The sequence below is a fragment of the Solea senegalensis genome, linkage group LG4, assembly GCF_019176455.1.
Source record: "Solea senegalensis isolate Sse05_10M linkage group LG4, IFAPA_SoseM_1, whole genome shotgun sequence".
In the NCBI taxonomy this organism is placed as follows: domain Eukaryota; kingdom Metazoa; phylum Chordata; class Actinopteri; order Pleuronectiformes; family Soleidae; genus Solea; species Solea senegalensis.
The window spans coordinates 672,501-695,537 of record NC_058024.1 but is presented as its reverse complement, the minus strand read 5'-3'; the positions used below and the strand labels follow the sequence as shown (position 1 = coordinate 695,537).

The 23,037-nt window shown below is 37.6% G+C and overlaps 1 protein-coding gene across 1 annotated transcript in view; it reads right to left on the bottom strand.

Annotated features, from left to right (window-relative positions):
• Positions 1–23,037, bottom strand: part of suclg2 (succinate-CoA ligase GDP-forming subunit beta) — a 136,661-nt gene that overhangs the window by 107,886 nt on the left and 5,738 nt on the right. The window contains exon 2 of the mRNA XM_044023473.1: positions 6,209–6,372. Coding sequence (XP_043879408.1) covers positions 6,209–6,372 — 164 coding nt within the window. The remainder of the gene's footprint in view (positions 1–6,208; positions 6,373–23,037) is intronic.

Here is a 23,037-nt window from a genome sequence, read left to right as displayed (position 1 = left end):
CACCAGCTACAGAAATGGCTATTAACCTTGTTGAAGTGATATTCAAATCCAGTTAGAGCTAACTTTGTCCTCCAGTATCCCTCGCGGGGAGGAAATGTAAATGTGTTCGTGCTGAGACAGATGGGGAAACCGCCCGCCGTTTGAAGTTTGAGCAAAAGAAGGCACTGCAAGCAGAGGGCTCTCCACCCTCCTCTGTAAAATATTCAGGACCGAGTCTCATTGAGCTACCTTTCTTCCCAGCATCTCCCATCAAACCATGCTGGGTTTCAACACTGTTAGCTTATTACTAAGCAGGAGCACCTTACAATATTTCATTAAAAAAAAAAAACTTAGCAAACGTTTACACATTCACCACAGTGCAGCGACACTGAAAAACAGCCTGAGGATTATCTCGCTGTGCAGACAAGAATTCGGAAAGATTTGATTTATATGAGAGAGAGAGAGAGAGAGAGAGAGAGAGAGAGAGAGAGAGAGAGAGAGAGAGAGAGAGAGAGAGAGAGAAATAAACATTTCATTTCCACTTTTAAAAGCATTGTGAAGCTTAACCATCTTAACATTGCCATGTCCATGTCTATAAATCATCTCAAACTCAATCCCTCACTGTCAAAGCTGATTTGATTCTATGGTAGCGGTCATCGCTGTAGACCTGATTCTGCAAGGGTTCACATTTTAGGAACCTGCCACAGTTCTATTACTACAAGTATTAAGTGTGAGTGACTTCCCTTGGTTTGCACATTTTAAACCTTTTTTTGTAAACAGGAGGTCCTTGTTTGACGTCTTTTGGTCTCTCAGGGATGAAACTCTGAGAAAATCAGCAGATTTTGTGAAAGTTTTCCTGGCTATCCACCTCTGTTTCTGTCCATGACCTTCCCTCAGTTTCCTTTATATCATCTTGAATAACACATCTTGAGTATCCACTTTGTTTGCCGGTTTACCTTGGGCCTTGCTGATGACATGATGATTTCATCTCTGTAAAAAAATGGCGTGATCTTTGGCATTTTGAAAGGAACGACGTGATTGACAGTTGGTCTTTATGTTAGCAAGAGTCCGAGGTTGACAACTCAATCAACACGTGTATGCAATAGACCAATGACATGTCTTACGGTTCTATTTCATTTAGGTTTCACAAAGCCAGAGCTGGTTATGTTTTTAATAGTAAATATATATTTCCTGTACTTCCTGGTTTTAACCTAATAAAATCTAAAAAATTATAATATATGAACACTGCTTGTTCAACAAGTCTACTTAAGACCTCAAACGTCACCCACACAAGCTATGACAGTGGTAAAAGTACCAAAGACTCAGTTTTTATACACTCTGAGAATAGGATCAAAAACATACCACTGTTGTTTGTTTTGGCATATAAACTTTTAACTTTATTCTTTTTTTTGTGCGTGCCCTGGACAGGGGTTCGTGTTGGGGTGGGGGGTTGTCCTGGACACAAGCAAAGGGGGGCTTCAAGTAAAAAAGGTCTAAACCACTGGCTTAGAGGAGCAGCTTCAAGATCTCTTAACTTCTGCAGTCCACATTGGACTAAAGTCCATGAAGTCCATGTTGGACTAAAGACCATGAAGTCCATGAAGTCAATGTTGGACTAAAGTCCATGAAGTCCACGTTGGACTAAAGTCCATGAAGTCAATGTTGAAGACCATGAAGTCCATGAAGTCACTGTTGACCAAAGACCATGAAGTCCATGAAGTCAATGCTGGACTAAAGTCCATGAAGTCCATGAAGTCAATGTTGACCAAAAGTCCATGAAGTCCACGCTGACCAAAAGTCCATGAAGTCCACGTTGGACTAAAGTCCATGAAGTCCACGTTGGACTAAAGTCCATGAAGTCTATGTTGGACTACAATCCATGAAATCCATGAAGTCTACATTAGACTAAAGTCCATGAAGTTCATGTTGGACTTAAGTCCATGAAGTCTATGTTGGATTAAAGTCCATGAAATCCACGAAGTCTACATTAGACTAAAGTCCATGAAGTTCATGTTGGACTGTTGTGAAAGTCCACGTTGCTGCTGCTGCTGCCACCAAGTGATAATAGAGGACAAATGATGTGGTCACTGAAACAGAAAGATTTGTTTTCACAAATGCAATCATTGATCAATGGGGATGCATGATATTGGACTTTTTGCCGAGATCCGATATACCGATAGATCGGGAGTGCTTGGGCCGATAACTGACGCCAATACTAATATACTGTACGTAAGTTTTTCCACTCCGCCCAACTGTAAATGAGATATTTCTTCATACTGTAATGTTGCTGCAGATGAAGAAAAACATTTTTCAATATGCAAAATAAACAAAAAAAAAAAAATAGAAGTCAAGGAGACAGTAGCTCACTCACATTAGTCATATCAGCGAATCTTGGTGTGTTTGCCAATATCCAATAATACATTTCAAAGCCAATCTGCCTGCTGATAGGTATCCCCAAATCCTTAAAGACGCCTGTCAGAAAACTTTTTGGTCACCCTGTTTTCCCTGTGTTATAGTGTTAACAAGGACAATGAATCATTCCATCATTCCACACAAGACATTTCTTTAGATGTGCGAGGACTGACCTACAGAAGAGTCTGCTTTACATTCAGTCAGGGTTGTAAATTAAAAAGAATGGCTAAATGCCAAACCCTAGTAAAATATGTCTTTGGTGCATAAATAAATTAGTTAAAGGTCACATTCAAAATAAACCTCCAGATCTCCGGTGTCCTGTTACTAGTTCTGCCACTGAACTGCACAGGCAACATGAGGCTGAGTGATAATATGTAGACATCATTGGGCAAAAGAAAAATCGTAATATTATCTATTTATTTTGTTGCTCTTTACATCATCGCAGGAAAGTGAAGGAAACAGAAAGAGTGCAACTTCTATCGCACAGACTTGGGTATAAAACCAAGGCCACATCAGATTAGTGCTGCAATTAACAATTATTTTCATAATCCATTAATTTTTCTGTTATTTTCTCGATTACTTCATTAGGTGTTTGGTCCATAAAATGCAAGAAAGTTTCAAAATGGTGATCAGTGTTTCCCAAACCTCAAAAAAAGATGAAGTTTTCAGAATGTCTTGTTTTGTCCACAAACCAAAAATGATTAAATGTTAATGATTTCTTTATGATATGGAGCAAACGAACCAGAAAATATTCACATTTAAAGGTGACATAGAATGCTTGTATCACACATATATGTTTGTTATGGAGGTCTACTTACATATATTAACTTGTTTTCATGGTCACATATATGTGAGTTATGGAGGTCTACTTACATATGTTAGTTATGGAGGTCTACTTACATATATTAACTTGTTTTCATGGTCACATATATGTTAGTTATGGAGGTCTACTTACATATATTAACTTGTTTTCATGATCACATATATGTTAGTTATGGAGGTCTACTTACATATATTAACTTGTTTTCATGGTCACATATATATGTTAGTTATGAGGTCTACTTACATATATTAACTTGTTTTCATGGTCACATATATATGTTAGTTATGGAGGTCTACTTACATATATTAACTTGTTTTCACGGTCACATATATGTTAGTTATGGAGGTCTACTTACATATATTAACTTGTTTTCATGGTCACATATATGTTAGTTATGGAGGTCTACTTACATATATTAACTTGTTTTCATGGTCACATATATGTTAGTTATAGAGGTCTACTTACATATATTAACTTGTTTTCATGATTAAAAAACCTCCTAATCGCTGCAAACGAGCGGATCAAAATATCTCCTCACTGACACTCTCGTCAGCCGCGCTGTTTCAGACCAAAACCACACCCCTAGAACGTGGACTGTGTTGTGATTGGCCAGCCAAAGAGAGCTTTCCCACTGTCCTGTGATTGGCCAGGGACCTGGAAGGGACGTAATAGATAGGCCAGCTCTCAGATACCCAGCTCCCCCTCTGGCACGGTGGATGCTCTGCATCTCAGCAGCTACAACAAGAGTAGTTCTTCTTCTTCTTCTGCGGTTGAATGTACGCAACCGGATGTGCCCAGACTAGTGCCCGCACCAGGAGGCGCTACGGTGGCGAGAGGAGTGGTGAGGTTTACTGATGACGACATCAAATTAAGGAAGTGCCGATCCACTTCGCAGAGCCCAGGAAAACAATACAACACTATTTTCTCAGCAGTGGCTGAACTGTTTGTTCTGAAACTTTAGGGTTTCATAAACGAGGTAATGACGCAGATACACACACAAATGCAGCGTTAATTGGAGCTTCCGGTCTATGTGGGCTTTAAGAATCTGAAAAATCAGAGAACCTGTGTTTAACGTAAAAAAAAAAAAACACTCAGATTAATTTAATAATAGATGAATCAACCACATTTACGACACGTTTGTTTGGCTTTACATTACTTATGCTGCTCTAACCTGATCAATTCAGCGCCGAAAAAAACAAGGCCAGACATTTCCATACACAAGCGTCTCTCATGCTTCCAGTGTGAACCAGGCCGGAGGTGTCAACAAAAAAAAAACAATCTGTATTTTTCAAATTACTGTTTGCTCAGACTTGTTTCTACAATAGAAAACAGTGAAATCAACTTTGTTTTGGCCACCCACACTAGAATCATGGTAAACACTATGGAGAGGGTCAGCAGACGAGGCGCTCAATACAGTCGGGCGCTCAATACAAACACAAACTCTAACACTGCAAACCGGACTAAGTATCCAGTGCCTGCAGTATACTGTATAACAGCTGCCAATGCGATATACAGCTGTAAGCAGAACTGGCCCACACAGCTGGGTCGGTTCAGGAAATGTATTGGAAAAAAAAAAAAGGAGAAGCAAGAAGTCCTGTTATTTGCACATGAAAAGACCTCAAGTGGTGCAAGAAATTTTGCTCCAAATAAAGATGAGGTGAAACCAAAAAAGCAATTAAAATAAAACAACTCCAGGGGTTAGAAATTGAGATGATTTTGTAAACTTACACATTCACTGATATACGTTTCTAAATATTCTTCCCTCAGTATGAAACAAATATATTAGTTGCTCTGAAATAGTGACGTCTTCAGGCACAACACTGATAAGAGTCTCAATCAGTACCAAATAGCTATCAGGGCATGTGACTGCTAAAGTCTAACTGTGTGGTTAAAACAGTGTAACACAGTATTTATCTGGTCCCTGTCAGTCAAGACATTGATGCTGTAGACCTGTAGACCGGTTTGAACATTAAATTACAAAAACACAAATTTGTTGGCAAAACCTACAAGATTTAACCTGAAAAAAATCAAACCCCAAAGCGTCATAGAAAAACCCATACCATATTACTCTACTACAATTTATTTACGATAAAGTATTACGATAAGTCATTAAAACATGTTTCAAAGATTTACATTTACTCAATTCATCGATTACTAGATTCATTTTGATGTTTTTAAAAGAAATAAAACAAGATTTCTGATTTTTCAGCTCCTTAAATGAGAATATTTTCTGGTTCATTAAATCATTAAATCAATGGAATTACTTCTGACTTGTCCACAAAACAAGACATTTGAGGTCATCACCACTTCCAGGTTTGAGAAACACTAATCGACATTTTTCAACATTTTCTGACATTTAATGGACCAAACTTGATTAAAAGAGAAAATAATGGACAGATTATGGATTACAAAAATATAAATATATAATATTACTGATGTGTAAATGCACATATGGCTTTCCCAACAAACAACCACAGGGTTTAAAGATGGAAAAACTTTGCCTGTGATCATTGAGTTTATTTTGTTTTTGTAATACTTGGATTATGATGTAATTGTACTTGTTTGTTAACGTGGAAACAGACAAGGCAAACTGAATGCTAGTGTTCACAGCTCACAAACAGACCGGGGTCAAAGTGCAGGAGTTGACCTTTTACACTGTGATCTCTATCTCTATTTATATGAAATTCAAACGTTTAGTGAAACTGTGCAGAAACGTTCATTTTAAGTGCGTGTAACATTAAACAAACATCACTTATATTCCTTCCTATGGTCATAAATGAACAGTTACACACAGGAAGTGTGTCCATCACGAATGAATGGCGGTGCAACAGAGAACTTTCCCCCCCACTCTTCAACTTTGATCTATGCTAACCTGCTAGCACCTGAGCGACACTGAAACACCTCACGGAGTCCATGACAACCGACGCTCGAGCGCAGCACCGACGCGACACGCGAGCGGGAAAGCAGCGCGGGTGACGTGGCGTGTGGCGGTACCTTGATCTTGTCCAGGAGCCGGTGCTTTGAGGCAGCGGACCTCAGTCCTTTAGCCGCAGCCTGAGAAGCCATGGATGCCGCCATGTTGACACGGAACTCCAGAGTGAGCGGGGGTGGTGACGTCGCGAGCCATTCATAGGTCAACGGGCGGGAAGTGGGCGGTGCTTCAGGTGTCGTCACGCATGCGTCACACGCACCAAGTCCAATGAGCGAGTTCATATTCAGCCAGTGCATGTTTTCAAGTCCAGAAATTCATTTTCAAACCTTTATCTAAGACAAAAACCCGAAAAGACGTTTGATATTCCATGTTTTTATATTCAGTATATGAAATCCACACAAATTAAGTTAAAATTCTGCTTTTTTATACACAGTCTATGTATTAAACTCCAAATTGGCATTATTATTCAAGCTTTTATGCACAGGTTTTATACTGAAAGTTTCTTTTTTTCACAGTCTATGTATTATTTAAGATTTTATACACAGGTTTGGTTTTGTACTCAACTTCAGAATAAAGTTTATTTTTTTACTCTTTTCATACACAGTCTATGTATTAAACCTGTATATTTAGCCTTTGCATACCCCAAAAATAATATTTGACCTTTTTATACAAAAACAAGTTTCTTGAACTCTTAAAAAACCCTTTTAATACACAGTCTATGTATTATTTAGGCTTTTATACACAGGTATGGTTTTGTACTCAACTTCAGAATAAAGTTTATTTTTTTACTCATTTCATACACAGTCTATGTATTAAACTTGAACAGTTCACATGGAAAATATATATTCATATATGTATATATATATATATATATATATTTTATATATATATTCAGTCTTTGTATTCAAACTAAAAAAACATTAAGAAAAATTAAGTTTATTTCTTCTTTTTTTATACATTTTTTAACCCATTTTTAGCATTTGTATTCAACCCTAAAATGAAGTTAATTTTCACAATTCCACACTGCGATCTGATCTGATTATATATAGGAATTATAAAAACCCATTTTTCCCCTTTTGTGTTCCGGTTACTGTGGCAACCATGACCAGTGGCCAAAATGACCTGATCCTTATTCTTCTTCATCGTCTATTTCAGGACCAATCAGGTGACCTGTGACCTTCAGGGTGAGTTCTACATTTACACTCCGTCTCTTCATTAGTCAGTCGACTGCATTTACGTCCTGAAAAGTGTTCATTTTAACCAGCGTCATTTACACAAGCGGATAAAAGCCTGAAAGCCTCAACATGGATTTCAAAGGTTTCTGAGCGACTGCAAGGCTTCATCCAGCGCGTGTGACCTTGTGAGCGGGGACAAAGGGGCCGCTGAGTCCAGCCCAGAGACGTTGGTAGGGAGTCCAGTCGGTGAGCGTGGGACGTGTGAGCTGATCTTGTCTGAATGGCTGAATAACCCACTCACACACAGTCCTCCAGAGCCCTCATTACACGCCGCATCTTCAAAGGGCAGAGAGGGCAGAGCAATCATGAAAAAACGGACGGCGATGAAGACACTCACTCACTCACTCACTCACTCACTCACTCACTCAGCAACCGTCAGTGTCAGAGCAGAAGAGAAGCCGGCGTTTTGTGTAAAAATACAGGATGCATTTATAGATTTACTGTCTGTGATCATGTGAAATGGGAACTCTTTAAAAACGTCTCCACTATGTTCTATAAATAATAATCTTCAGTTCATACAAACGTGCAAACCTCGACCGCTGTTTAAAGACACATAAAAGATAAATAAATTGACATTTCTCTAGCTGATGAAGGTCAATGTGGTATTTTTCTGTTGAGCAGCACCAATTGTTTGGTTTAATTACAGAGATATTTTGACATTTTGTTTTCCAACATAATACTGTCCTTGACATTCAATAAAAAGGGATCATTTTGTGGGTTTGTTGAAGTGTGGTTGTGTAAGGGGCTGACGCACCGTCATCGCAGGGAGACAGCAGCACAACATTCAATACATTGCAACTTACTTGTATAAAGTACCTTAAAGGGAGTAAAAGTACAAGTATGTTACCAGCAAATTACTTTGGTAGAAGCTGAAGTCACTTTTGATATAATATTATTTAAGAAAAAATAAGTGCACCATGCTGGCTCAGTGGTAGGGTGAGTTGCCTTTCAACTGGAAGGTTGTGGGTTCAATTCCTGGCCCTGTTAGTCTATAATGTGTCCTTGAGCAAAGACACTTAACCCAAAACTGTTGCGCAAAAGCAGCTCATGAAGACTAGAAAAGCTCTATATAAATACAGACCATAATACAATGCCAAGTCTTCTTCTTCTGATTTTATTTGGTAGTAACGAGTAAAGATAGAGTGTCTTTACCTCGTTGTTAGACAACAGTTTGTGAACTGCTTATTCTCCTAAACCAAAGTCCACAGAGAAAATCTGCGTTTTTAGCTTGCAGAGGTCGCAGGGGTCGCAGGGGTCAACTGCTGCGTGTGACATTTTGTCACTACAGTAAATCTGAACAAAGGATTTCAAATAATAGTCACAAAAAGAACACATGTGAACTCAGGTTCACTGGTGAAAGTGTGTCACTGCCTCATTCAACCCTTACATTAACACAAGCTTTTCACTGTGCAGAGAGCAGCTGTGACGAGTCATTGAAGGTTGTCATGTCGCCGTGACAGTGTAGTAGTGTGTGTGTGTGTTCAGTCTAATACGCCATCTGGCAAATTAAATTAAATATAGTAAATATAGTAAATGTAGCTCTTTGTGCGATGATTATTGCTGTTCATTAAACTTAAAAAGACGCACATTTCCCCAGATATCAGAAAATGGAAGGTGATTAGCATGAAAAATAGTGACTATTTGTGACCAGTGTATCATTTCTAAGCCCTTTAGTCAAAAACGCTGTGTGAAACCTTGAGGAATCTTAAAATGTGCAAATGCGAAACACTTTTATGTCAACTAGGAGGGGAATTTGTCTCATGTTTATTTGATATTTTTGCTCCAAACTCTCGTCTTTTTGACAGTCAGTGATCCATGTTCCACACAGTGAGATATTCTCTTCTCGTCGGCTTCTTAACGTAAGTGAAAAAGTGCTGCAGTGGCATCATTTCCCTCAGAACGTCAACAAATCCGGCTGAATGCATAAAATCCTCGCCCTTGTCTCTGTGTGTCAGTGAAGAGCGCCACACTCCACTTCAGTCTCAAACACCCACCAAGGAGCAAAAATGAATAAATAGGATTCACTTCAATATTTTCTTGTTGTTTTTTTTTTTTGTTTTTGTTTCACCAGGGTACATTTTCTCTTCTCGGGATAATTGATATTCCGACAGGACTGTCGGGAATGTCAATGGCCTTCATTAATGCAATTCAACTTTTCTCATTTGGGATGTTGTCCTGTCTCGCAGAACCAAAAAGTGTGGTTTTATCGGCGGTGTGATCACCATCGTGTCACTATTCTGCAAACAGCTGCTGCTTTTTATATATACATTATAGACATTTTCTTGTCTGTGGATGTATACTCACTTTCAGAATTCATATCAACGCCATAATACAAAGAAAAAGACACCAGTGGAAGAAGAGGAGTGTTGAATTAAAACAGAAATCAATACAAAGATTAAAAAGCCAACGAAATCACACACTAAGCATAAAAAAATGAGATGTTATTCAATTATTAACAGGTCTGATATTTATATATATGTTAAGCACTTATTTTATTGTAAGGTTTTTTTTGGATCAGTGTCAAAAAAGCCAAGCGAGCAGAATTATGTGTGGAGAGATAATTGTATTATTTAGTGTGCATTTAAATGCACTGATAAATGGAATAGACTGCATGGCAATACAAGAGACTAATGGGACTCATTTCCATGATACAGTTCCAGCTCTGCTCTGACGAGCTTCCTCATAGGGTTCCAATACTAAAATGTGACGACCACAACAGACTGCCCACCACTTATTGGTCAGAGAGTGTCCGACACAAGACTCAAAGCAAGCAAAGTAGAACTGTAGATCAGTTAAAAAGACTTAAAAATCCCTGAAAACATGCGTTTATCATAATTCTAATTCCAAATTCTACTTATAATTCCACATTCTATTTATAATTCCACATTCAATTTATAATTCCATAATCTATTTATAATTCCACATTCTATTTATAATTCCAAATTCTACTTATAGTTCCATAATCTACTTATAATTCCAAATTCTACTTATAATTCCAAATTCTACTTATAGTTCCATAATCTATCTATAATTCCAAATTCTACTTATAGTTCCATAATCTATTTATAATTCCAGATTCTACTTATAATTCTATAATCTACTTATAATTTCAAATTCTACTTATAATTCCATAATCTATTTATAATTCCAAATTCTACTTATAATTCCATAATCTATTTATAATTCCATAATCTATTTATAATTCCAAATTCTACTTATAATTCCATAATCTACTTGAAATTCCTCATTCTACGTATAATTCCATAATCTATTTATAATTCCAAATTCTACTTATAATTCCATAATCTAGTTATAATTCCAAATTCTACTTATAATTCCATAATCTACTTATAATTTCAAATTCTACTTATAATTCCATAATCTACTTATAATTCCAAATTCTACTTATAATTCCATAATCTATTTATAATTCCAAATTCTACTTATAATTCCATAATCAACTTAAAATTCCACATTCTACTTATAATTCCAAATTCAATTTATAATACCAAAATCTACTGATAATTCTAAATTCTATTTATAATTCCTAATTCTACTTATAATTCCAAATTCTTATAATTCCAAAATCTATTTATAATTCCAAATTCTACTTAGAATTCTAAATTCTGCTTATAATTCACAAATCTACTTATAATTCCAAATTCTAATTCTAATTCTAATTTCTACTTATAATTCTAAATTCTTATAATTCCAAATTCTACTTATAATTCCAAATTCTACTTATAATTCCAAATTCTACTTATAATTCCATAATCTATTTATAATTCAAAATTCTACTTATAATTCCATAATTTCAAATTACTTATAATTCCAAATTCTACTTATAATTCCATAATCTACTTAAAATTCCACATTCTACTTATAATTCCAAATTCAATTTATAATACAAAAATCTACTGATAATTCTAAATTCTATTTATAATTCCAAATTCTACTTAGAATTCCAAATTCTTATAATTCCAAAATCTATTTATAATTCCAAATTCAACTTAGAATTCTAAATTCTGCTTCTAATTCACAAATCTACTTAGAATTCCAAATTCTAATTCTAATTCTAAATTCTACTTATAATTCCAAATTCTACTTATAATTCCAAATTCTACTTATAATTCCAAAATCGACTTATAACTCCAGAATCTTCCCCCCACTGACCAGACTAAACGTCATTTGAGTTTGAGAGCCCTGCCTTAGAGACTTCCTGCTTCCTCATCTGACATCAGCTGATCTGCAGCAGTTTTTCACACTAATCTGTGATTCCACGTCACATTAACATTGATTGACATGTTTCCTTTTTGGAATGAATAATAAAACTTATGTCATGTTTCAGACGGTGAGCAGAACTCTGAGGACCCGCACACACAAGGACAGATGTTAATAGCAGATCTTATCGGGAACTTAAGACTAAAGACATCGCAGCTGTGAAAGTATTAAAAAGCATTTTGAATCCACCAAATTGACTGTATAAAGCTCCGTCTCACAGTTGTGACTGTGTTAATTATGTTACACGTCCCAGTTTGTTTTTCCCTCTGCTCCCTCCAGTCCCCAGAGGGACGTGAGCAAATGTGGAGGCAGAGCAACTCATTTGCGGTTTACCTCAATAATCTATCGTCAGTTTACACTCGGCTGAATCTACAAGCTGTCAGAGAACCACAGCTCCCAACAGGCCGTGCGGTCAGGTCTCATTCCCACTACTCCCCCCCCCCTCCCGCGCACTTAAATCACAGCGTGACGCCGGGCCAATAACCTGCGGGGCTGACACCCTCAGTCTGCCAGGAGTCTGAACCACCGTGTCAGTCTGCCGTCGCGCTCAGTCTCGTTCCTGTGTCTCTCTCACACTTGTAGGAATTCTTTGTAAAATCAAGCGAACTGTATCCAAAAATCCACGTCGTTTTCTGGCTGCAAAAAATTCAAAACTTCCAAAAACTTTTGGAATCAAAGAATCAAATACAGAATTAGTTCCCTTCCTGACATGTTTTTATTTATCACCCAAAACATATATAAATGAAATCTGATGTCTCTTCCAGTTGTACACTGAAGCCCCAAGATTTGCAATTTGACAGCCAACGCAAAAGTTCACAGGCGTCGCCTGCACCAGGCACCAATAGACCTCCTGTAGCTGACATCACACAATCCCATCATCCACCCATCCATCCAATAATGTCAACTAGAGCTGCAACTAACGATTATTTTCTCGGTTAATCGAGTAATTGTTTGGTCCATAAACATTCAAATGTCAAAAAATGTTAAAAAACACACTCACCAAATTTCGTTTGACGATCAAGTAATTGTTTCATCTCTGCAGACAACTCATCTCCAGTGGTTATATTCATAAAAGGTGAAGATGGTACCAAACAGGGCCGGTTCTAGGCAGGCATATATGAGGGGGCAGTCAGAAATGTGAAGGGGGCATCATGCGTACACATAATTTTTTCTCTGCTTATAGTAACGATGCTTTCTTCATTAATCTCTATGTGTCCAACCCCAACCTGGAGAAGTGGATTGCACTTGTGCACCTGTCCCACCTGATATACTGTAGCTCTTAAGGTCACTGAGGCACGCAAAGCACCTGACCACAATAAGGTGGCAATCCCTCAGGGGGGGAAAATGAAAAATAAAAATAAAATAAATGAATAAAATAAAATAAAACATCCTTCATCCAGATTTTATCAACCAACATATAACATTTATCTTAACTGGATGGCCTAATTCTCAAATAAAGTTTAACCTAAAATAGCACTTCACACACTATAGTCAATATTCACAAAACTGATTTGAGGGGACAAGACATTTATTTAAGGGGGCTCTCTCTACCCCCTCTTGCCCCTGCATCAGGGACAAGCGAAGGGGAGAGCATTTTATCAGATCAAGAAAGATCCAGCGGGATAGCCGAGGTAGGTTCTGTAGCAACGGGAATCTAAAGGAAAACATCCAATGCTAACTAACTTTGAATGCTTTTATTACAATGTCTCCAGAGTGGGATGATAAAGAAAAATGATGAAAGAGTTCAAGATACCCTGGAATAATCAGTCTGCTCCCACTGTTTCCATGACCAGTTTTATTATTCAGGGTTAGAAGTTCTGTAATGTCTTGCTCCAAGTGTGCAGTGAACTCTGAAACTGGCATGGTTCCTGCCAACATGGCGGAGTAAACAATCCGAGTCACATCAGCTCCATTGGACAACACCAGCTGTCCATCACACTGGCGTCCACTCGTTCTCTGCCTGTGTGTGTGTGTGTGTGCTTGTCTTCCCGGCCAGGCCTCCAGACAGCGGACACCCCCCCTTCAAAAGTCAATGAGACAATTACAGCGATTCTCTGCCCGGCTCATTAACGCGACTGTCTGGACAGCGTGGCGAAGCCGATCACAGGCGAGACCGAGAGAAGAACCCACAGGCATTCAAATGGAATTTGCTTCTGTGTCTGTGTGCCTGTCATATATCTGTCTCACACACACACACACACACACACACACAGTCTGGACACGCTAATGACCAGTTCTCTAACTGAATGCAGAACCGTTTTATTTTATTCAACAGACACTTAGAGTGTCGGATTCTTAAGAAAACCCAGACATGGACGAACTCTGACCCGTCTGAATAAATGTATAGGACACAGTGAGGACATGCAAGAATGAGCGCACATAAAACAACGTGTCCAAGTTCTGAAAGAAGCTCTGTGTGTAACGGCGCTGGGATTCCACCCAGACTCTGTTATCTGCCGTGTGTTTACATACAGATTTATGTGGCATCAGCGAGACAGGTTTTGGGGTTTTTTTAGCCCACATAATACAAAATGAAATAAGTGAGACAGGAAATGAATGCACTTAACTGCAGAGTCAACACAAAGGGAACCGTGCGGCTCGATTGGGGGAAATTAAAACTGGGGGCGAGGAAAAGACGCTGCCAGGACGCCGGAGTGACAGAGATCGGACAAAGCGAAAGAAAAGTAGGAGAGACGGACAGAGGAGGGGACGGTCACTGACAGCCTGTGCTCAGCACATCAGCACATATACGACAGAAGGCAAACACAATTAGTCATCGGTTTTTTTTCCGTGTGTGCAACCTTTGGAGTTCACATTGTCACGGATATACATATGCATGAGCTCGAGACTTCATCCTTCTGTCACGGGTCGTAGATTCCAAGTTTATCCAAGACTCTGAAAGCAGAGCAACACCGAGACACCAAGAGTTTTAGATAAAAGAGTTGGTGGTACGTGAGCGGTCAGTGGATCGCAGGGACTGTCCAGGTGTGGGAGAAAGAAGAGCTATGTTGTTTCCAGAAGAGTTGGTTGATGGTTCTCCACAGAACGTGTATCTATGTCAGGAAGTCAAATCTTACTGTTGCAGATACTCCAGGATGTCAAACGCAGGAACAGGTTCAGACCGGGAGCACAGGACTAGCCGTCACTTCCAGAACTCTTCCAGGAATCTTCAACCTTAGAAACCGAGTAACTTGATTACCATACTAGAGACATAGCAAATCTGGCAGAGACTGGTTCCTCCTGCAGGTCCTTAAGAGCAGCTTCCTTAATGAGGCTTGATGAGAGGACTCCATCCTGGAGGAGGGCTCTCCAACCTTCTCAGCCCCAGCCAGCCTCACCCTAACCCAACTCAACCTCAAATACCTCTGCTTTTTCCAGGTGTGTATCTAGTAATGTTGTGTTTTGATCCAGGTGCAAATCTTCACAATTTAGCGTAAATCAGAGGTCAGCAACTGGCGCCAGTATTAATAGATGTTAAGAGATAGATGGTAGATGAATTCATGGTATGGTTTCCTGAAGATATCTAGAAGAATAAAGGTTGTCATTCTCTAACACGCAGCGAGGTCGCGGGGGGGTGCTGTACGAATCTCAGCTGACATAGCTCGGCCTGTGTCACAATCTGGGTGGTTCGCCAGTCCATCACAGGGACACAAACATAGACAAAGAACCTACAGTCAATTTAGAGAGTCCAATTTACCTGGAGAACCCAGAGGAACCCCCGTCCCCACACACACACACACACACTGGGAGAACAGGCAGACTCCATGCAGAAAGGCCCTTGGGTCACGAACCTGGGTCTCCTTGCTGCAAAGGCAAGAGTGTGGACGTCTGGTGGCTGAAGGCTACGTCCATTCCTGATAAGAAACTGCATCAGAGCTTCCACAGGTCTCCGTGTTCGCTTGTCCAGGCTGAAATGAAGCCATGAAGTTTTCAAGCATCCATAAACAAAAGTGGAGCAGGAAGCAGCCGATGACACAGCAAACTTTTTTTTTTTTCCTTTTCCCTTGTCTCTGCAGGAGACGAGCGGGGCAGACTTCTCCCTCCAGCGCTGACTGACACACACCTCAGCACACACCGCAATAACTTTCACTTTTCCATCGCAAATCCATAACAGCCCAAGAACATAAGATTGCCAAAGCCCTGACTTGTGTCTGCTGCGAATGTCAGTGCTGGAGAGTGAATCAATACAGCGACAGGAGCTGCCACATCTCGCCTATATCTCTCTCCTCCAGATGTCTGTCAGCCGTGCTCAGCTGGAGGCCCTCCATTAATGTGCCGTGGAACAACACAGACGGTGGGTCTCCACGCTCAGACAGACGCATCAAACACAGCTTGTGAAGTGGTGGGTCTGTGCATGTGTGTGTGCATGTGTGTGATGTTAGCGCAGGTTTCAATTCAACAATTCCCTGTTTGGAAATAACTGGCTTGGATCAAAGCGGGAGAGATGTGATGTTATGATTTCACATGAGAGAAGTGTTCATGGGGATGATTGATCTGTTCATCATGTGTTCACACGAGCAGATACATGGACCTACAGTACTGATGGTCCCCGGGCTCCTCACGGTATGCATGTATGTATGGAGTGGAGGTGTGGAGCATTGCCGCACTGCATTGTGGGTCTCTTGCTTGACTCTGCCTGTGCTGTGTGCAGCAGAAATTGAGAGAATGTCCGAGGTGGCAACGCAAGCTCCAGCCAAATCAGTCGCTCACGTTTAAGAGTGATTCTTTACTTTCAAATACATTTCTATGAACTCTTGGTTTGTTCCATTTCAAAATTATGAGATAAAAGTCATAATTGTGAGATAAAAGCCATAATTATGAGATAAAAGTCATAATTGTGAGATAAAAGCCATAACTGTGAGATAAAAGCCATAATTATGAGATAAAAGCCATAACTGTGAGATAAAAGCCATAATTATGAGATAAAGTAACTGTGAGATAAAAGTCATAATTATCAAAAGTCATAATTGTGAGATAAAAGTCATAATTGTGAGATAAAGCCATAACTGTGAGATAAAAGCCATAATTGTGAGAAATAATTGTGAGATAAAAGCCATAACTGTGAGATAAAAGCCATAATTGTGAGATAAAAGTCATAATTGTGAGATAAAAGCCATAACTGTGAGATAAAGGCCATAATTATGAGATAAAAAGTTGAAAGTATGAGATCAAATGTGAAAATTATCAGATAAGAGTCAAAATTATGAGATAAAAAGTCAAAATGATGAGATAAAAATCATAACTATGAGATTCAAAAGTCAAAATTATGAGATAAAAAGTCAAAATGATGAGATAAAAATCATAACTATGAGATTCAAAAGTCAAAATTATGAGATAAAATTCATAATTATGAGATAAAAAGTCATAATTATGCGATAAAAAGTCGAAAGTATGAGATAAAAAGTCATAACTATGAGATAAAAAGTCATAATTATGAGATCAAAATCATAATTATGAGATTAAAAAGTCATAATTATGAGATAAAAAGTCGAAAGTATGAGATAAAATGTCAAAATGATGAGATGAAAGTCAAAATTATGATATAAAAAGTCAAAATTATGAGATTTATTGTTTCATAGTTTCAAATCATCATGCAATCAGAGCTCTAGCACAAGACCATTACCCATTAACATTAGCAACACTTTGGCCACGACTGAGGCCTTATCCACACACAATCACTTATGTTCTTAAAAAGGTTTTAACATAAATACAGCATTGTTTCAACAAATGTCACAGAAAATCACAAAAAATGGAAAATGAGTCATTGACTGAGCTCGCGGGGTTAGGGCTGTGTCATCATTGTTACCACCAATGAATTCATAAAAAGGCTTTTCCGAAACATTGTTTTCCATGACTTCATAGAACCTGCTTAAAGCACACGGGGTCGTCATAACACGGCTGCATGAAACTAGCGTGACGTTGTTTTAAACACGTGTTCTGCTTGGAACTGAATCATTAGAATCATTCAGTACTTCCTGCATGACAGGAGCACAGACTCCGTCTGACACTGAACTGTGATTCGGCCTCGACATTTTCCCCCAGACATTTCCTTTGCTCAATGTTGGAGATTAACGCACATTTTTAGGGATTTTTAAGTCTTTTTAACTGATCTGCAGTTTGGTATTGTTTGATTGTTTGTGTCGGACGTCACGCTCATAACTCTTCCAGCGCCGACACGCGCTGACCAATCGGCGGCCGGCAGTGTGTTGGCGACACATTTTATTATCAGTTTTTAGTACCAGATATTTTCACTGATGGAAAAGCAAAAAAACAAGTAGAGTCGAGCCGAGTCGTTTTAGATACAAAGCTTTTTTTCCCAAAACTTGTTCTCCTGTTTACGGACCCTGGAACAGTTTGAGTTTCCGTACAACGACAAAGAATTTTTGCATCTAAAGTTTTTGCTGCACTGCAGATAGTTGGATGGAAGAAGTCGAGTATTCCCACAAAACTAATGCTGACAAACTTCAACAGCATGGAGAGGTGACAATGAAATACTGGTTTTCATTTCAGGCTTCAGTATCACACAGCGTGGCTCACTGCACCGGAGAGCCTGATATTCACCACCAAGAACAGAAACCAAACACTGCACCTGATAAACACACAGGCAAACAAAAACACCCTCAAACACAGCGCGCGAGGACAGCAGAGGCTCCGGAACAACGGCTTAGATGTGCATATGAGAGGGAGGGAGAGAGAGGGAGGGAGGGAGGGAGGGGAGCCAGATCCTTCACAAGCCTCTCGCCGCATGCTGTGCCACCTTCGTCTCCACAGAGGCGCTGGGTCATGCTTTAAAACCTTTAGCTGCTCCTCTCCTGCCTTTCATTCTCCTCACAGTCCTCCAGCAACATCTGCACCCTCCGTACGCGTGACCCCGCACACGCAGCAGGGGCAGCAGGGGCAGCAGGGGCAGCAGGAGCGTCTCTAATCATCCCTCCTCCTCTCTGTGAAGGTGAGATCTTCACATGGACAAGAAGATGTGCAGACATGTGTCAGCCTCCACACCGTGACATACGACTCCTGGAAAACCACAGTTACAGTTTTATATATAGTTTTATTTACAGTTTTATATATAGTTTTATATGTAGTTTTATATACAGTTTTATATATAGTATTATATACAGTTTTATATATAGTTTTATTTACAGTTTTATATATAGTTTTATTTACAGTTTTATATATAGTTTTATATGTAGTTTTATATACAGTTTTATATATAGTATTATATAAAGTTTTATATATAGTTTTATATGTAGTTTTATTTACAGTTTTATATATAGTTTTATATTTAGTTTTATTTACAGTTTTATATATAGTTTTATATGTAGTTTTATTTACAGTTTTATATATAGTTTTATTTACAGTTTTATATGTAGTTTTATATACAGTTTTATATATAGTATTATATACAGTTTTATATATAGTATTATATACAGTTTTATATATAGTTTTATTTACAGTTTTATATATAGTTTTATATGTAGTTTTATATACAGTTTTATATACAGTTTTATATATAGTTTTATTTACAGTTTTATATATAGTTTTATATCTAGTTTTATATACAGTTTTATATATAGTATTATATACAGTTTTATATATAGTTTTATTTACAGTTTTATATACAGTTTTATATATAGTTTTATATGTAGTTTTATATACAGTTTTATATATAGTATTATATACAGTTTTATATATAGTTTTATTTACAGTTTTATATATAGTTTTATTTACAGTTTTATATATAGTTTTATATGTAGTTTTATATACAGTTTTATATATAGTATTATATACAGTTTTATATATAGTTTTATTTACAGTTTTATATATAGTTTTATATGTAGTTTTATTTACAGTTTTATATATAGTTTTATATGTAGTTTTATTTACAGTTTTATATATAGTTTTATATGTAGTTTTATTTACAGTTTTATATATAGTTTTATTTACAGTTTTATATGTAGTTTTATATTATATATAGTATTATATACAGTTTTATATATAGTATTATATACAGTTTTATATATAGTTTATTTACAGTTTTATATATAGTTTTATATGTAGCAGTTTTATATACAGTTTTATATATAGTATTATATACAGTTTTATATATAGTATTTATATATAGTTTTATATATAGTTTTAGTTTTATATACAGTTTTATATATAGTTTTATATGTAGTTTTATATACAGTTTTATATATAGTATTATATACAGTTTTATATATAGTTTTATTTACAGTTTTATTTACAGTTTTATATACAGTTTTATATATAGTTTTATATGTAGTTTTATATACAGTTTTATATATAGTTTTATTTACAGTTTTATATACAGTTTTATATGTAGTTTTATACATAGTTTTATTTACAGTTTTATATATAGTTTTATATATAGTTTTATTTAGTTTTATATATAGTTTTATTTACAGTTTTATTTACAGTTTTATATATAGTTTTATATTTAGTTTTATATACAGTTTTATATAGATTTATTTACAGTTTTATACATAGTTTTATTTACAGTTTTATATATAGTTTTATTTACAGTTTTATTTACAGTTTCATATATAGTTTTATATGCAGTTTTATATGTAGTTTTATATACAGTTTTATATGTAGTTTTATATACAGTTTTATATTTAGTTTTACATGCAGTTTATTTACAGTTGTATATGCAGTGTGTGTACAGTTTTATTTATACTTCACTTTTTATTTTATTCACCTTAATTCTAATTTTAATTTATAAAAAAAGAAATAAATCTGCATTTGTGTCTTGTTATTAGCACAATAGGGGCGTGTCACAGTTTTAATTTCACCGACATGTGCCTTGTACATGTAAACAAATCTTGAATGCTGAATCTTCAGGTTATCAAAGTGCACTTTTTCCCCCTTTTAACACTAACAGTAATCACACATGATCTCAGTGTGTGTTTTCATGATCACCAGCATCGCTCTCTCGTGCATGTTCCACCGTCCTGGAAGAAACAAGGAGAAGAAAGCGCATGTAAGGTGGGATGACAGGAAATGTCAATAGAGAAATCAAAGCAATCAGGACGGCGCTGAAGGGGATATTGGTGTGATAAATCATGTCGCTCCTGATGGAGGTCACAGGGATGGAGGAGGAGTGTGAATGCTAAAGTGTGGTGTGTCTCAGGAGTGGACTGAAGGGTGTTGTGACACGGTGACCTACGACACTTCCTGCTCTCTCTGTGTGACATTTCTTTAAATGTAAGCCTTGTTGTTACTTCCTCTCTCTCTTATTCTTTCACAGGAAATGAAGACAGATCCATGCGCTCGCTCAGGATTCGCTCAATAGCACATTATTATTGGCCACATCAGAAAAGTCGCTGCGCTGCAAGATCACTGATGGACGACAGTCGTCCCCTGAAAATGGTTTTTCGCCGGCGAAACGATATCCGAGTTCATTCTTTAGCAGTGAAAATGTTTTACTTTGCCGACACGCGATGATTAAACCTCTCGGTACGTAATACGGCAGGAAATAGAAGTAGGTTGTTTTTCCCATTGCCGGCTGAAGTATGACTTAAATAATGCAACGACTGCAGGCAGATGTGAATCTCAATAGCTCATACGTACCTACTTCAAACTCCCAGGGCGACCGTGCCATTCCACCCTTAAAGACTGATGAATCACATCAGCAACACTCGGTGGAAGAGGGAATCTGAGGCTCCATTAACCTTGTTTATGTCCAAGGCACCTCCACGATCCGGAGCCTACATCTCATGGGGAACCTCGGGGGACACTCCACTAATTAACCTTGTGGAGACACCCTCAGAAGAAGGAAGAGGAGGAAGAGGAGGAGGAGGAGGAGGAGGCCGGGGCCAGGGCCAGGGCCGGAATAATAAGGAGGAAGGCCTTTGCTGGGCCATTAACAGGAAGATTATCACATCCAACCTTCAAGTAGCTTTTTGACACAAAACCAATATTTGTCTGTGATGCAGTTGGATCCTAAGAGCGGCTCAGTCATGACGCAGCACTTTTCAATAGCAGCCCCTGTTGTGAACATCTTGAATGGCAGCTCATGGCTAAGAGGAGTGGAATTGGGCTCAGTGGTTAAGACCTTACCCTGGAGTGGCTCAGTGGTTCGATCCCACCCCTTGCTGATTGTACTTAATTCCATTGTAAGTCGCTTTGGATAAAAGCGTCTGCTAAATGACATGTAATGTAATGTAATGTAATAACCCGGAGGGTCCCTGGCTGGAATCCCAGGAAGGGCCAAGACCTGGGTTGCCCCCTGAGCAAGGCACCCAATCCCCCCCATGGGACAATACCACTTCTTTGTGTCAGATAGCAATAGCAACCAAGCTACAACCAAGTGTGTGAAGGAGGATGGAAGCGACATAAAATAACCAGGTGTTTGTTTTTGGAAAACAAGGTTATTTATTTTATAAAGTAAGGTTAACAAAAGATGCAGGACAAACGGTGACGTCAAACAAATTGGTAACAAAACACACCGTGAGTTCTAATTTTCAAGGGAACAGAAAGCATGTTGGGTCCGTGCGGTCTGTGCGTGGAAGGATAGCACTTCACATCACATCTTCTCTGGGATTAGAGAGACAATATGTTATTTTAACCTCTCTAATAATGTTCTGTAAAATTAAAAAGTAATGTACGGCAACACGTACTGTACATATTCAAAGGTTTTTATCATTTAAGAGAAATAATTGTGAGCAAATATCAATTAAACCATGGAAGAAGGTCCAATATTTAACCACTTTAAAAATCTTTGTTTTCAGACACCAGGAGTGATTAATATGTAAATACATATGTGAGTGTAGTTTGTTATAAAATTAAATAATAAGAATAATTAAATCAATTGTTTAAATTTAAATTGGTAGAGAGGTTGGTATGTATAGCTTTTTCCAACACGTGAAAAGACGCCACTTTTTATTATTAATTACATTCATTAAACAAAATGTATTTACATTAAGATTTAAGATTTTCTTTAGGTGACACTCAATATGGATGTGGATGGATAAAACAATCGCTGGCTAAAGTGATAGAAAATGGATAATTATCATAATATTAAGATGAATCTGTCCCACAAACGTTTTTATTTTTAATACTATAATTACTAAACAGATTAGGAGATATTACCAAAAATATTCAGAAAAATAATATGGGAGTCATATTATTTACTTTGTTAATTGACGTTATAACACAATGTAGCCACGTTGTTACTGTTGTGAGTTTATATCTCACTTTACTCTTTTCTTATTAACTAACGCTCACAAATCTTAGACATTTACAGAACTTAACAACATTTAGCGTTAAGATGTGACAGCCGACGACTGGAGCCTCTTCCTACATTTGAAAACCTCTCACCCAAAATAAACTAACGCATCTTTCACTGCATG